The 17,324-nt window shown below is 41.7% G+C and overlaps 2 protein-coding genes across 2 annotated transcripts; one reads left to right on the top strand and one right to left on the bottom strand.

Annotated features, from left to right (window-relative positions):
* Positions 1 to 1,323: 1,323 nt before the first annotated feature.
* Coa5 (cytochrome c oxidase assembly factor 5) lies at positions 1,324 to 6,192 on the bottom strand. Its single transcript, XM_090336480.1, has 3 exons — positions 5,981 to 6,192; positions 3,675 to 3,758; positions 1,324 to 2,024 (listed from the first exon to the last, which is right to left on the bottom strand). The coding sequence occupies exons 1-3, from the start codon at positions 6,077 to 6,079 to the stop codon at positions 1,983 to 1,985; spliced, it is 225 nt and encodes a 74-aa protein (XP_090192606.1). The 5' UTR covers positions 6,080 to 6,192; the 3' UTR covers positions 1,324 to 1,982.
* Positions 6,193 to 6,258: 66 nt separating this feature from the next.
* On the top strand, positions 6,259 to 16,609 carry Unc50 (unc-50 inner nuclear membrane RNA binding protein). Its single transcript, XM_090336479.1, has 6 exons — positions 6,259 to 6,396; positions 7,545 to 7,828; positions 9,379 to 9,499; positions 13,563 to 13,702; positions 13,781 to 13,882; positions 16,304 to 16,609. Exons 2-6 carry the CDS (start codon positions 7,549 to 7,551, stop codon positions 16,438 to 16,440), a joined length of 780 nt encoding a protein of 259 aa, XP_090192605.1. The 5' UTR covers positions 6,259 to 6,396; positions 7,545 to 7,548; the 3' UTR covers positions 16,441 to 16,609.
* The last annotated feature ends 715 nt before the right edge of the window (positions 16,610 to 17,324 follow it).

Consider the following 17,324-nt stretch of genomic DNA (forward strand, 5'->3'; position numbering starts at 1 on the left):
CCACCGTTAGGTATACACAACAGAGAAGTGAAACATGCAATGTAAAACTTGTTCAAAATACACCAAGTCATAACAGGCCAAGAGTGAAAACAACTCAGGAGTTTTGGATGATGTCAGCAGTGATGAAATACAGGCTGATGCTACATGTGGATAAACCTTGAACGTAAGTGAAACTTTAAGGTAAGAGGAACCAGTCACAAGAGGCTGTACGTTATCTAGTTTGAGTTACTTAACAGGTCAAGAGTAGACAAAACTAGAGATAAAAGGGAGAATGGGGAAAGACTGCTAATAAACAAGTTCTTGGAGTGATGGATATATTTTAGAATTAGTGATGAATGGATACTGTGGATACATCAATGAATCATGTTTGAATGGTGAATTTTGTGGCATGTGAATTTCTCCAAGTGCAGCTCTCAATAAATATTATTAAAAGCAATGAAATTTTATAAAAATGTATTTTAGACAGTTTCTTGTCAAAATTACTTTTAATGAACTGTGTAGCACTTGGAGTTGGGTAGTGTAAATGGTAGAGCACTTATCTAGCAGGCATAAGGCTCTGAGCTTCTTCCCAGCCCCCCCCCCCACACACACACTATAGCACTTAAATAGGTATACCACAATATTTAAAAAGTCAATTTTCTGGGTCGGGAATTTGGCCAATTGGTAAAAGAGTGCTTGCCTAGCATGCACCAAGACCTGGGTTCGATTCCTCGGTATCACATACATAGAAAAAAGCTGGAAGTGGTGCTGTGGCTCAAGTGGTAGAGCTCTAGCCTTGAAAAAGCCCAAGGACAGCGTTCAGGTCCTGAGTTCAGTCCCCATGACTGGCAAAAAAAAAAAAAAAATATATATATATATATATATATATATATATATATATATATATGAATGAGTCAATTTTCCCTTTGGTGGAAAGCAGTATACACAACAGAGCAGACTGAGGAGTCCTCATAATTCTAGATGAACTTCTAAAACAGCATGTGAACACATAATATCTTGATTTTTTACCTCCAATAAACTGTGGAAGCTATGTTGTTTTTATTCTTGAATTCCAAACATGAAGTTAAAAGTTTCAATTCTTACCTGGCAATCTCCTAAGTGATCAGAGTGAAATTACTATAATTTCAAACATTCTCAACTACTTCATCTCTCTCACATTTTCTGCCATGTCACAGCAAATGTTTCCATGTTCTCCAAATCCCTTTCCTCAAGGGATGAGTGTCGTCACTTCCCTAATTCTGATTGGATACCCATTAACAATACATAAAACCAGGCCTGACTAAGACTACAAGAGTGAGATGCAGAGGCTCGTGGTCCAGAAAGACCAGTATAAGTAATTTTAATTTGTGGGCTGGAAAGGGAAGTTCCCTTTCTGGGTCAGAGTTCTTAAGGATGTGGACTTGCTACTGGTCCATTGAAGAGGGGCAGTCTAAAAATGAAACCAGGAAACAGGAGAAAGTCAAAAAGAAAAGTGAGGACGCTGGCTTGGCATCCTTTAGAGAGTTTTAATGTTTATTACTTCAGTGCATCTAAAGCGCTTCTTCCCCAAGTAATGAAATACAATTATTTTAGAGCTATATAGAGCCAACTAGATATCCTCAGCATTCCTCCAAACACCACCTAGATAAGTGCTGAGAGACCAATGGTGTCAGTCATATCAGGGCCCTCTATAGATATGCAAACTAATTTGAAGAATCGGGTTTGAAAATAACAATCTTTCCATTCTTTGAACTTTAGGACAACTCTCAAAACACATTATTTCTACTCCATAAGTGTTCAATTAAATTTATCTTCAATCATGGGAATCATTTACTTGAAACATTCAAAAACAAGTTCATCCATTTTTTTTCCTAGTGCTCAGTGGAGGGAAAGACTGGTCGCACCAACTTGATACAGTACAGGTCATGTTTCCTATTTTGGTTCTTCTATGATAATGACCAGAGAAAATCTCTTGTTTTCTTCTTGCTTTTGGCATGATGTTATCAATATCCTTTTCTTCCTCGGAATCTTGATCTGGCATCCAACTGAAAATAAATGTACAATTACAAAAGTAAATGTAAAAGTAAATTTGAGCCAGGTGCAGTGTCTGAGTACAAGAGCTGTACTTTCTGAAAATAATGAAAGTCTTTAAACCTAAGAATGATCAGGACAGTACACAGCCCATACTGAGGGAACAGCATATTGGAATCCCCATGTGCTCTGAGGAGGGTTTACTCTGTGAAACAGCAGGCAGAAGAACCTATATAATGAAACTTGGTTCTGGATTTCACCAAGCATTAAATGTGGCATCCCTCCATTTCAGTCTAGTAGGAAGTGTCTGAAAATCTGCTCATGTATCAAACAATTCCCCAGATTGCTCTTTTGGTGTCAGAGGGCCAAGTGATGCTTGTCTGTGCTGATATACCAGAAGCACTTGCACTGCTTATTCAGTTGCTAAAAATTTCTCAGTAGGTAAACTGCAAAAAATTTTGTTTTATTTTTGTAGAACAAAAATAGATTTATGCAATTGGATAGGGAAGGGGGAAATCAAGATAAGTGGGGGGAGGGTGGGAGGGAAATAGGGACCATGTCATGAGAAAGGGTATCAATGTTTGTGAAGTTATGCACCTTCTATCTGGTGAATCTATTAATCACAATAAAAATTATTAAAAAATAGATTTATGCATTTATGCAGATAAATTCACTCACTTGATATGTTACATAGTACAACTCATCTAATACAAAGTTTTGGGGTTTTTTTTTGACTTCTCAATCATCTACTACACATGCCTTTGAAATTCCTGACAAATATAAGGCTTGCTTTTATGTGGAATGGAAGTCAAGAAAATCCTTCTCTATACCTTAAATGACAGGAAAATGAATTAGAGAATTGCCACTTGACAAAAGAGACAGCATGGCCAAAATTAAGTATATCTTTGCGGAATCTGATCAGCTGACCAACATGCTCAAGTTCTATGTTTGGCCTCTCCAGGCTCAGAATAATATGTTTCTTCTGCAAATGAAAGCAAAGGATTTACCAAATGGTTCCTAAACTAACATAAGCAGACTTTGGACCAAGTGTTTTTTCTTTAAAGGGTGCTCCCATTTCTAACTTCAGATTTTTCCTTCTTCAAGAAAAGGTTCTTGGAAGTGGTGCTGTGGCTTAAGGGGTAGGGCAGTGGCCTTGACTGCAGAGCTCAAACAACAACAACTACAACAAAAACCTCTTATTTTCGGTTCCAAAGATCATTGTGCGACTTTCAAATCAAAGAATGTTAGCATAGAACTCCAGAGATTGGTGATGTCTTTCACTATCCATCAAATTCAAAATTAAAACCAAGATACAATTCTCCCTGGTCACATAAAGTAGAAGGAAGAACATGTACCTACCACCTTGACACTGTAAGTTTCTGTGTAATTGATACATGGCCTGAATTAACAATAACCACCATGTGCTTCTATACATTTCTGTTTCCTTCTACCTCAGAAACTCATGAAGGTTGGCAGCTGTGGTTTGCAAGGTGGAAGATTACAGGCTAGGAGCTTTTATGAATGCTGCCTCACGTTTAACTCACTGCAGTAAGAAACAATATCCACACCTTCCCCCCCCAAATGTTGCCACAACTTATGACTATGAAGTTGGTCACATATGTAGATAATTTCTAATATGTTTTCAAAACTCGTTAATCACTCACCATTGATCTTTTACACTCAAAAAATGAATACTGTAAAGCTCTGCAGTGCCCTTCCTTCAGACACTGCCGAAGGGACTTTCCTTCCTGTAACACACAGAACAACTTAACTTCAGGGACATCTCTGCACAGAGTAGAAACAACAGTCCTGAAAATAGGTTTTTATAAAACATTAAGACGAAGACAATTATGTAAGAAATCAATTCATTTTGACTACTGATACTTAAAGGGCAGAATGAAAAAAAGATGTCAGGCACTTTAAGGGAAGCCTTTGAACTTTGGAAAACATTGGTTACTGTGTAGTTTTTCATTATGCTTCTATGAAAATCTAGGAACCTGTGTTTCTTCCTTATAGATGAAAACTGAACCAGGCACCCTACATTCACAAAATTTTAAATGTTGATATTAAACATATTGCCTAGGTGTTAATGAATGTAAGCCAAATTGTCAGGTAAAAATTCAGTCAGGGTTTTCCCCTCCAGCAATTTTTGACTCATCAGTCTTACCAGCCCAACTACTCCCCACACCCTTATTTTGCCAGAAATAGCTATTTTCAATTTGAAAAAAGTACAGAACACCATGTGCTATTTCTGCTACTGGGAACATTGCCACTTCCTAGTCTGTGTGCTTGGGACGTAGAATTCAATGGTTGTCTCCATCAGTGATTCTCAGAATATCATGGTAGCAAGCTCCCTTGCATTGAGTTCCTCTCCAATTCTGCAACACTGATGATTAGAGTTTTGCCTACATGAACAATGAAGGCAGACAAAAGACTATGTAGAAGACTGTGTACCTTTGCCACTACTGTTCTCACTTGTTTACTACCAGGTGAAAAGATCCACCTAGATACACTTAAGAGAAAAACACTGATGCTTACCTACCCCTTAGTAAAAGTAACAGTTGGCTAGTTGTTCCATACTATCCTTTTTATTTACTTATTTTTTAAAATCAAGCATAGGGCTGGGCCACCCTTACAACTGGATATTGTCATGTGACTAAGTTCTAGGCAAGGTGATGTGTAGATAACAGATGCAAAACCTCTGGTTCAGTCCTTAAAGGAAAGTGGTTTGCCCTTCCCCTCCAGTATAATCCATAAGGTTAGGTAACCTGATATGGGAATGTGGCACTTGGACTGATGAAACAGCCCTGACAACCTCACAACTTAAGAGTCAAAATCAACAGTGCCTGGATTCCTGGAAGTGCAAAGGATGCTACCCTGGCTCTATTTATATGTGAAACTAAGAGTTTTTATTTGCTTATTTTAAGACGGAGTCTCATTATGTAGCCTGAACAATCAACTAGCTTCAGCCTCTTGAGTGCTGGGATTATAAGCCTGTGCCAGCACAGAACTACTTCATTTAGGTGTCTGGATCATGTACTTCTGAAGTTGTAATTGGTACACTCCCAAACTATTTTACCTTCTGAGGTCAAAACCTGACTTTGTCTAAACACGGACTTGAGAGTTTTAACTTATTAAAGGGTGAGAATAACAAGGGAATCAACTTTTAAGCTTTCTTGCCCCCAACTCCAGATGATTTTTTGGGGTGGGGGGCAGTGCTGGGCTTGCGCTCTGGGCCTGAGCACTGTCCTTGGACTTTCTCACCTCAGCACCACTTCCGGCTTTTTTCTATGTGTGTGGTACCGAGGAATCGAGCCCAGGTCTTCCTGCATGCTAGGCAAGCACTCTACCACTAGGCCAAACTCCCAGCCCCAGATGATTTTTGAAGACGGCTCAGCAGTTAATGGAGACACAAACAGGAAACCTGTGGTGAGCTTCCCCTGGCAGTTTCAATCTTTTGATATCCCAGAAGCCATCAAATGCTATACCTACTCCAGAGATGTCTCTTGAATTTGTGTTTTCCTAGACGCTCATGTCACCCAAGGTTAACCACATAATCTCTTACAACAACTATGGAGTTTCATGAAGATACTGGGAGTCAAGCATGGCTGATGGCTAGAATTAGAAGCTCAAACGTGCCCAGTGTCAGGAACACTGACATGGGGTGGATACCCATTTTGGTGCAGCTGGCATGTCTTTGAAATAAGAGCATGTACACGCAAAGATATTCTCACGCAACTGACTGCCCTCCCAAAGGCTCTCAAATTGGAAAAGGCACGAGTGAGTTACTTGGGCTGCAGATTAGAATCTAGGCCAGCTGAATTTCAGCGTAGGGTGAGTGAAGGTAGGGGGTCGGGGCGAGCTCTACACGCTAAACGTACGGCAATAAATAAATTCGGACGAACCAAACGCGACCCGGGTTTACACGCCATCTCCCTGCACACCGCGGCCCCCGGCTGCGCCGCACTACCTGGAGCACACAGTCCGACCGCAGCAGACAGGCGCCCAGGTCCTCCTTCACGCCCGCGCACGCGCCACTCTCCGGTTTGTCTTCGTAATACCGGGGCATCACCGCGCCCTCAACCAGCGGCAGGCCAGACGCGCAGCGGTCACCGTCGCTTCAGCTGCACGGTACCAGCGACGCCTACCGAGAAGGGACCCGGAAGCCGTCACCCCCGCTTCCGCTAGGTGAGCCGAGGTCAGGCCGGAAGAGTGGCGCGGCCCAAGGGTTCGGCGCATGCGCGGCGGGCCCGGGCGCCCGTGACGTCAAGTCCGGGCGCCGGGGCGCCGGCGGCGTTGCGGGAAGTTTCCTCTCCTGCCACTGGGCTGGGCTGTGGCGGAGTTGGCGGGCGGTCCGGATCCGGGTCGAGGCGACCCCAGGGTCAGGTAAGGCCCGAGGGGTGGGTCGGTGCGAGCACAGTGGGTGCGGTCGCCGGGGCTGTGTTTTCGGCTGCTCGCGGCCTGGGCGCCGTGGAGACGCTGCAGTGGCCGCGCGGCCCCGGGGACCTGTGCGTCCCGGAACCGCGGGGGAAGGGCTGGGTTGTGTCCGCCTCCGTGCTGGGTAGGGCACGCACGCAGGCACGCACGCAGGCAGGCACGCACGCGCGTGCTGGAGCCCGTCGCGCTGCTTCCCCGTGCCGGCGTACCTGTGCGCCTTTGCGGGTTCTTCGTTGAGCCGGGCCGGATTCCGCGGCCCGTGGCTGACAGGGAGCAGCTGCTGGGCGCCGCTGCGGGCTGCCCGGCTGAGGGCTGGTTTGACTGCGTTCCCGCCTGCCATTCCTCCGTAACTGTTCGGAGAGCAAAACCGGGGCCGCAGACTCCGAATCCCTGGTCTCAGCTCTCTTGCATTTTGGTGAACGGATCGATCACGCTCTGATCCGCTCGCTGGCCACCGTGGATGGACTTGAGTGAATAAGTGATGCTTTCTAGTCAGCCCACTGTTGTGCCTTCACGGCGTGGTCGGTAACAGTCACCACCGGTGCCCTTTTCTTTGACTGCAGCTGCTGGGAAAAGTGTCTGAGAATTGAGTGAGGTCCAGTGTGGAAAGCCATGGGCCCTTGATGAGTGTTACTAGATGGCCTGAAGGGCGTGGCGCTGCCCTTGCGCCAAGTGCAACTCAGCAGTCCTCCAACCCCCAAAACAAGCCTCCGAACCAACTTCATTGCTTTGGCCCCTGGCGCTTCTGAAAGGTGAAGGAAGTGTCAAATAACCTTCCAGCTAACAACTCAGAAGAGACATGCTGGTTGCCAAATGTTTCTTCAGGTAGCATGCAAAAAGCAAACGAAACGGCGCCGGGTGTGGTGGCTGCTCAGGAGGCTGAGATCTGAGGGTCGTGGTTCGAAGCCAGCCCGGGCACTAAAGTCCGTGAGACTCTGATCTCCAATTGACCACCGGAAAACCGGAAGTGGCGCTGTGGCTCAAAGGGTAGGGCGGGAGCCTTGAGCTGAAGAGCTCAGGGACAGCGCCCAGAACCAGAGTTCAAGTTCCACAACCGACAAAAACAAACAAAAAAAAACCCTTCTTCTTCCTTGTAGAAAGATGTTACCGAGTACTTCAGTGAATTCCTCAGTGCAGGGGAATGGAGTCTTGAATTCCAGGGATGCTGCAAGACACACAGCTGGAGCCAAACGCTACAAATACCTCAGAAGGCTTTTTCGGTTTCGGCAGATGGACTTTGAATTTGCTGCCTGGCAGATGCTCTACCTGTTCACTTCTCCACAGAGGGTTTACAGAAACTTTCATTACCGGAAGCAGACAAAGGACCAGTGGGCCAGAGATGACCCTGCTTTCTTGGTCCTATTAAGTATCTGGCTGTGTGGTAAGTGCTTATTTGCCCCAGTGTTGGACAAATTGAGTGTTTCAGATTAGGCTTGTCATTTGTATTATCTTCCATTAGATTATCTTGTGAATTAGAATTTGGGGATATCTGAAGTGTTTTTTTTTTCCTGAAGAAGCTCATAAATTGCCTCCTTGGTTCTACATGTGTCAAGCAAAATAAGCCACTATTTGAAGCTTTCACAAAGCAAGGAAGGGAATTCAGTTTCTGTTGCTCTTTTTTGTTAGTTTGTTTACTATTTGGGGATGGACCCCAAGGCTGTATTGTTGGGCAGCTTGTAGGTGTCAGAAAATGAATAGACATACAAGAGATAAGATTTCATCGAGGTATTTTACGAATGTACAGAGAGCGTCCTGCCATTATTCTCCTTAGCTAGGCAGTCATACTGGAGAGAGTGGTCTGCTCATTTTTATCCTAACCCAAAGGGTGACGTTTTCTTTTCTTCTCCTTGCTAAGGGATAGACACTTTTTTTTTTTAACAGTTGGTTACCAGGGTGGTGAAGTAATACAAGGAAGTTAGAAAGCACCCTGTTAGTGAAAGGTCCCCACTGGGGGAGACACTTTTTTGGAGGCAGAGACACATATTCTCATCTCCTGACAAGCCCAGAGTAGTCCTATTATTTAGCTCCACTGATAAGAACTCAGGCTCTTAACATGAGTAACCAGGCTGGCTGGTTACAAAGACACAGATGTCAGTTAACATGGAAAACATGTAATTCCAGGAAATGTCAATCCTAGGATGTATCAATGCAGATTAGTGACTGGTTACAAGTTGGAGACATTTTAGTTTGACAGACAAGATTGCTTTTATGCACTCTACAGGTGCTCAGCAGCACTCTGCCACTGAGTTAAACTCCAACCCTCAGAGTAAGAGTTTTGAAAGACTGGTTACAACCTGAAAAGCTACTTTCAGGTTGTCTAGTAGTCATGAAAGACTTCTAAGATGTTGAAGTGTCTAGGGTTTTTCCTCTTTTACTGGATTTAAAGTTTTTATGTGAATGCCTTCCCTGTATTGGAGCTGTACTGAACGCTTGGGTAATGGTGGTGAATTATCTTCACAAGGTCACTTTTGGTAAACATACTTACCAAACCATGCCTCCCAAAATGGTATATATCAGTTATACTTGTCATATCTTGGTTTTTTGTTGTTTTATTTTTATTTTGTTTCTTTGTTGTCTGTTTTTGTCAGTCTGTACTATGGAAGCCAGGAAATGTGTCCTCTATCCTTAAACCTGTAAGAGTCCCTCAAAGATTTTGTTGTTGTTGGTCAAGGGGCTTGAACTCTGGGCCTGGGCGCTATCCCTGAGCTCCTCAGCTCATGGATAGTGCTCTATCATGCAGAGCCATAGCACTACTTTTGGTTTTCTGGTGGTTAACTAGAGATAAGAGTCTCACCGACTTTCGTGTGCCAGCTGTCTTTGAGCTGCTATCCTCAGGTCTCAGCCTCCTGAGTAGCTAGAATTACAGGTGTGAGCCACTGATGCCCAGCCCTCAATGACTCCTGTTAGAAATCTTGTAAATTTTTCTTTCAGTGTCCACTATAGGATTTGGCTTCGTGTTGGACATGGGATTTTTTGAGACAATAAAGCTTCTTCTGTGGGTGGTATTCATAGATTGTGTAGGCGTTGGCCTTCTGATATCAACTTTAATGTGGTAAGTACTGTAACTTGGTTGTTCGGATATTGTAGTGCTTCCATTTTTTTAAATTTAAAAGTACAGTAGCTGATTGAAACCAAAGTGTATTAACTGAAGCCATTATGGTTGGCTGCCAAGATTATTTTAAATGCCATCTTGTGTCAGTACCCATATCAGAAAATAATTTAAAGGATGCTCTATAGTACCTCAGTGGGATAAATCATAGATATGATTATTGCATGGTAACAGAAATCCCTAATTTGCAGAAAACCATAGTTGTGATTAAGTTGTATCTGTGCAGAAGCATTTCTAGGTATACATATGTTTCATACAGTTTACATTATTTAGATCTAGAGTTATCTTAGGAAACTGTATTTTGAAGTTTTTACATTTAGTTGAGTACACTTTTTTTTTTCGGGGGGGGGGGGTCATCCTGGGGCTTGAACTTAGGGCCTGTGCATTGTCCTTGGGCTTTCTGAAGGCTAGAGCTCTACCACTTAAGCCAACTTTTTCTATGTATGTGGTACTGAGGAATTGAACCTGGGTCTTTGTGCATGCTAAGGCACTCTACCACTATGCCAAACTCCTGGCCCCTCAAGCATACTTAAAAAAAAAAGACTGTTAATACTTAAATGTGGTACCCTTCTTCTGAAAATCATGAACACATCTAATTTTGTCTGTGACTAACCTATTAACAGCAACCTGCACTGTACTGGTATAAATGTAGTGCTTGTTTTTCACTTCTCTCATAGACCACACCTTAGTCATTGGTCTGCTGAATAGAGAGAGCAGTGGATGAGGTGATCTCAGTAGAGAGCCACCAGTGGCAGAGGAGGGAAGGGAGTGGTCATTGTATCATTAAGGAAACCAAGAGCATTACAAGCCCAGAGAGACCTGTGTTCATACAGTCATTGTGTGACTCTTAATGTCATCTTTGAAATGGAGTTATTTTGTTGGCTTTTGAGATCATTGTGGTATGATAAGCAGTCAAGTTTCGGTGTATGATAGCTCTTAACGTTTTAACCAAAACCCCAAGACTAACTAACCTCTGATTATATCAACCTGTTTTCCTTTGTAACATCGGACTAAAAAAGCACAGGTTTAGTTTGTCCTGGGTAATTAACAAATGCTATGCACTATCTAAAATTAGTACAGCTAACTAATATAACTCCTCACATTATTTATCAAGCTACCCATGGGGGAAAAATCAGTGAATAATGGTTTTGATAGGGAATATCTTATAGCAAGCCATAAATATAGCGATGGAACAGGAAAGACAGAAAACAAGTCACTGTAGGGTTTAGAACATTTAGCACAGTTTGTATCAGTTTGAGTTAAACAGAATTCTTTTTTTTGTTGTTTTTTGTTTGTTTTTGTCCTGCAGCTTAAACTCAGAGCCTGGGCACTGTCCTTGGATACTTTCTGCTCGAGGCTAGCACTCTGCCACTTAAGCCATAGCGCCACTTCCAGGTTTTTCTATGTATGTGGTTCCAGGGAATCAAACCCAGTGCTTTGTGCATGCTAGGCAAGCACTCTACCACTAGGCCAAACTCCTGTACTATTTCTGGAAACTCATATTGTGTGCCATGTGAGAAACTAGAAATGGAAATGCTTATGTATAATTGTGAACATACCAGAAGGGCCACAGAAACCGAGGGTAGCAGAGATGGCTTTAAAGGAAATGTCAGATTTATATTTTAAGAAAGAAGTGTTTTGCATGGCTGTGATGGAGGATTGAAAGAAGTGAGCCAGGTCATGCACCTTTTCAGAGGTTCCTGTAAGAGCAGAGGATCTCCAGCGCAGTGCAGGGGTAACAGGTAGAATTAGGCAGAGATGGGTTCCAGAACATGCTATGATGACATGATGCAGTAAGGAATGGGGAGCGGCAGCAGCCACTTTGGGATGGCCCGGAAGTTCTGTGCATGTGACTACGGGGCGTATGTGAATGAAACTTTCGCACTGGCTGTGCTGAGTCCAGGGAGCTGAGTTAGTGGTGGTAGGAGGTTTCTGGAGACAACAGTCTGGCATAGGATCCTGAGTGTGAATGGTGATATTTACATGAAGGTTCGGGAGAGGGAGCCAGTTGACACTTCTCTGAAGGAATGTCTGTATTCAGTTATGGGATGAGCAAAGGGACAAAAGCAACAGCTGGGGGTGACTACAGAAAGGATTTCTTGGGCCGTAAGCTACATGTAATTCCATAAAATTATATTCTTATACAAAATTCATTGTACATATTTGTGGAGCTCTGGCTGATAATTCTATATATGTAGATAGTATAAGGATCAAACCAAGGTGATTAGCATTTCTATCACAAAAGTAATTTTTTTGGTGTTGGAAACACTGAACTTGTAGTTCTTAATGAAATGTATAATGAATTGTTTTGAACTATAGTCAAGTAGTCAACCTCGGCTATACTGTGGGATACTAGAACTAACTTGTGTCTAATTCCTTGACCTCATTTCCTCTCTCACCGCCAAGCTCCTTAACCTCTAGTGACAATGTATTATCCCACCTTACTATAGAGGAACTTTGTCTTACATATGAACTTTGTCTTTTTGTGTGTAGCTTATTTTATTTTGTATGATTTTCATGACACATGTTCTTGGCTAAAACAATGTTAAAAATTCATTTGTTCCAGTGAAGCAGCATTATTTTAACATTGCTCAGTAAGTGCCAGGACTGTTCATGATTCTGCACCATGTTTGCTTTATTTTTTTATTGTCTATAATTTTATTGTAGGAAGAGCATTTCAATTGTATCACTGAAGTGCAGTGACATAAAAGGTACATTGAATTTTCACAGGTATAGTTACAATAAAAAAAAAATGTTTTGTTTGCCAGTCTTGGGGCTTGAACTCAGGGCCTAGACACTGTCTTTGAACTTTCTCAAGGCTAATGATCTACCACTTGAGCCACAGAACCACTTCCAGCTTTTTCTTTGTATGTGGTGCCAAGGAATCAAACCCAGGTCTTCATGCGTGCTAGGCAAGCACTCTGCTACTAGGACACACTCCCAGCCTTGATTTTTTTTTATTTTTTAGAGACAGGGTTTTGCTGTGTAGTCCAGGGGGCCTTGAACTCTAAATTTACTCATGTCTCCTCAGCCTTGAGGTGTGGAGATTAGACTCAGGTCTATAATATCAAGTGATGATCTTTTTCTTTTCTGTGTTCTTCTACTTTGCATGTAGGTCACTTGTGGAAAGTGACATAAACTTGAATAACTGTTCTTGTGGCTAATATGACATTAGTACCTCTTTCCTGTCTGTTTCTATTTTCCTCATGTTTAATGGGGAGTTAAGCACAGGTCTTACATCTTTGCATCTACTCATTTTTTTTGTTTTGGTGATGTCATCCCAGCCCATAACTTTAAATTTGTACACATAGATGAGTTTAAATTGTAGACTTTATTTACACTTCTTTGTAGGAATACACGTTTTAACATAATTGAACCAAATCTAAACTTGCTCCCTCTTCCATTTGTTCTATGGCAAAACTTTCTCGCCTTTGTTCATGTCCCATCTCCAGTACTTAATCTTTCAGCTCTATGGTGTCACACTTGCTGCTACCTGTGTGGAGTTACAGGCTGCTGCTTGCTTTCTATAGGCACTGTAGCTTTTGTCTCCACTCCCACTTGTCCCGTGTCTTGGCCACCAAAGAGCCCGTGAAAAATTCCAGACACTTCTTTGCAGCTCCACAGATTCTTTTCACCCAGGAGTCAAAAGTGTTAAAGTAGCCCAAGGCACCATACAATGTGGCTCTTTTCTGACATCACTTCTTAGAGGCACAGTGGACTTTGTACCCAGTCCTTCTTAGTGCCCTTAGCAATTTTCCTGAACATCACTGTATAACCAACCATCTTATTTAATGCATCTCAGCTTTGCATTCTCTCCTCTTACTGCCATAGTTTTGCCCATGGTACTGTCTGACATACATTTGTTTCTAGTAATCTTCTCTCACCAGCTTGAAAGGGATTTTTGTTTTGTAGCTCCAGAGTTCAGTAATTGACATATAAGAAGTAGCAAGTATTAATAGAACTGATTTTATTGTATAATGCAAGAAATTTTAATGTTGCTTTTCAGGTTCATCTCCAACAAGTATTTAGTAAAACGGCAGAGCAGAGATTATGATGTAGAGTGGGGCTATGCCTTTGATGTGCATCTGAACGCTTTTTATCCACTCCTAGTGATTTTGCATTTTATCCAGTTGTTTTTCATCAACCGTAAGTATAGTAAGTTTTTCAAATGTTATCAAAGTCTTCATATGTGCATCAGACTCACTGTGTGCATTTCTCCTGCAGATGTCATCCTAACAGATACATTTATTGGATATTTAGTTGGAAATACCTTATGGTTGATTGCAGTTGGCTATTACATCTACGTAACTTTCCTAGGATACAGTGGTAAGTTCTCAATCCAAACATTTTAAAACTGCTTAGCATGGAACAGCTTTAAAAAGTTGGAGCACCACTTCTAAGTGCTGGAAATGCAGCCTTGGCTCCATAAATAGTTAAATCAATGCATGCATAAATGAATGCCTGAAAAATGATGGTGCACATTAGATACACAAGGGATGAATTCATAAATATGTTCTGGCATTTAACATCTTGGAATGTTATTATGAACATATTATTTTGCTTGATTAAAAATATAGAGCATTAACAAGTTTTAAATAAGCCTGGAAAATCTGTCAGCATTTAAAATAGAGCAAATGTTATTAAACATTAGGATAAGAGTTCAGAATGATTGGTTACATCTCAAAATGCTGATTTTGAACAGTATTTTTAATTAGAAGTTACCTTTGAGATAATTAATCATCTTACCTCTAGACTAGAAAAACCAAATCTTTAAATTCAGTTCTTGCTTTTAAGTATACCGTTATCTCATTTTGGCAAAAGACATGAGTTGATTGTTTTGTTTATGGAGGTTGGTTTGGTTATTGTTTATGATGATTGAAATGCCAAGCTCTTGGTATTTTATATTTTTCTGTGTGGCTGTATTAATTTCTACATGTGAGGTCATAAAAAGAATCAAAAACAGTTGAATAAAGTGTGGACTAGTGTTCACCAGGGCCAGAAAGACAGGAAAGGAGGAGGAGAGAAGGGAGGAGGAGCCCAGGACTGGCATTCTGTAGTACTGTAAGATTACAATAGCTCACAGCACATGCTATTTGTTATAAAGTGAAGTAAGGGAAAGACTAGTTCTAAGAAAATTACCTTGTTTTCACAGCCAACCCAGGTGATGAGGGCTGTCCACCCAGCTTCCAAGCCATCCTTTGAATTGCAGCTATATCATGTTGTTTAGACTGGGAGAGGATATGTAGATGTACCATGTTGTTTAGCCCCAGGGAAATCCTGCTCCTGGTGCCTGGCTCAATGCCTTTGTCTATTACATTGTGGCATCATCTCCATCCCAACATATGATTTCTATATTTAAAAGGTTGGTGTAAACGGTATTTCTGGGCTGCTAGCCTTTGAGATAGAGAAGCTGCCATGTAGTAGCTGGCCTTCTAATAAAAACTCCCAAATCAGTCTTTCAAAAAAAAAAAAAGTTGGAGCACCGACAGGCACTGTTCAAGAATTATTTCACACCTTACTCATTTGAAAAAATAAACTTAATCACAGAAACTAATTTGTCCTGGCTTTCTGCCAGTAACCTAGAGATATCACAATGATTTACCATCGACAATGTTCTTTTCTCCAAGGTTCCAAGTTTATGTGCACTGAAATATTTTTGCATCATTTCTATGTTTTTTGATCACAGATGATCAGGTCCAACTTTTCCTAATCTCAGAATGTATTTGCACATTGACTTTCTTGTGGGGAGAGCAGTATTGGTGATTGAATGGTCTGGCCTCATGCTTGCAAACCAGGTCCTAACACTTAGGCAAAAAGGGGCTAGAGGATTATCCTGGCTCAAGGGGCTCAGGGTGGGGTCCTCTTAAGCCTGGCCAGCCTGGGCTGTGATCCTTTCTGTGCTTCCCCTCCAGTGAGGATAATGGGATAATATTGTGCCCAGCTATTGGTTGATATGACCTCTTGATCTTAGTCTCAGCTTGGCCTTAAACTTTCATTCCCTCATCCCCCCCTCTCAAGTAGTTCATACTGTAGGTATGAGCCACCTTGCCCAGTTGTAGTTACTCTTAAATCTTGTCAGTTCATTTTTCTTAACCCGAAGGAGAAACATTTTCATGTTACTTAAGAAATGCATGCCTGATCCCAGTTACTCGGAAAGTGATAGGAGCAGAGTTGAAGGCCAGCCTGGACTAAAGTTAGCAAGGCTGCTTAAAAACAAGACTGCTGGGCAGAGGCAGGGTTGTAGTCTGAGGCTAAAAGCGAATAATCCTACCTGGAAAACAAACAGCACAATGGCTAAGGTGTCTCTGAACTAAGCTTAGATGCTGATGCCTGCAGTCTATGGCTCAGAACAGCCCTCAGTGATGCTTGTAGGGCCACGTCCCACTCACTAAGCAAGGAGCAAGCAACATGGGTATTTGTTTCGAAGCTTTCTTCAAGTGTGGAGTATTAGTGGAGTGTGGACTTTGATAATACTGCAGAATTGCAAATGGCTCTTAAGTTTTTCCTCGTGTCTTCAGAGCTGTCTAAGACAGGCAGTTGCTATCAATAAGAGCTGTGACATTAGGCCCTCTGTCCTGATGTGCCTCACCCAGCCTTGTGTATTGTTTCTCCTCAGTCCTAAATGAGAAGGAAGTAACAAAAGTAAATTTGACTCAAAAGATACTTTCATTTTGGACACTACTTCAAAATGTTCACTTGGTAATCTTGTTTTCTTGCTTAACATATCACTTTGGGTTTCTTTTCCAGCACTGCCATTTCTGAAAAGCACAGTAATTCTTCTCTACCCATTTGCACCTCTCATTCTACTGTACGGGCTGTCACTGGCACTAGGATGGAACTTTACCCACGCTCTGTGTTCTTTCTACAAGTACAGAGTGAAATGAAGACGTGACAAGCACTACTCTCTGCAGTATTGGGGAGTGAGTTTTTGTAAAGCTTGTAAATAATTTTGTAGATATACTTTAGATGTAAAGTGATAAGGTTAACACTATTGTCAACATTCCTTAAGACTAATTAAATGTACATTTCTGTAATAAATATTTTTAAAGCATATTTGATGTACTACTATTGGTACACGTATACAATAGATAAAATAAGGGTATGGGGAAAATATAAAGTATTTTCAATAAGCATTTTTTGGACATATCACACATCTACCCATCCTGTTGACAGTCTACCTTATTTGTGCAGGGGGTCTAGCACTTGAGCCAAGTCCTGGCCTAGTGGACAAACATACCTTGTCTCTACTTCCCAAGTCGCTAGGACTCATAGCTGGAGTCTATCCTCATGTACTTTAAACACAGGCCATACAACCATAGTCTCCTCTTTCAGTAACCTGAAAGTACAGCTTACACAAGAACCACCATAGTACAGGCTCTGCCATTAACACATGATAACCTACTTTAAAAACCCTGTTGTGTGCTTTAAGTTGAAGAGGCTCATGGAGCTATTTTTAGAATATCTAATAATGCTAACATACTTAAAGCTGTACTATTAAGACAGAGTTTACCAGTGCTAAACAAAATCTAAAAAAACAACAACAACAACCGTCTTTTACTATTTGTTTTACCCATCTTATTGGAATCTTGCAGTCATGTGGTGTTATAAACTTGTTTATTCAAATACATGTGAACGTTTGTGGCACAGAGAAACAGTGATGGAAGGCACAGTCAAGAGACCAGTTACTCGGTTTTCATTATAGCAGCAAACTTGAAAATAATCTTCTGGTAAAAGCTGAACAGGTACCTAAAATATTACTACAGATGTT

Source organism: Megascapheus bottae, chromosome 7, assembly GCF_031878675.1.
Source record: "Megascapheus bottae isolate mThoBot1 chromosome 7, mThoBot2.hap1, whole genome shotgun sequence".
In the NCBI taxonomy this organism is placed as follows: Eukaryota; Metazoa; Chordata; class Mammalia; order Rodentia; family Geomyidae; genus Megascapheus; species Megascapheus bottae.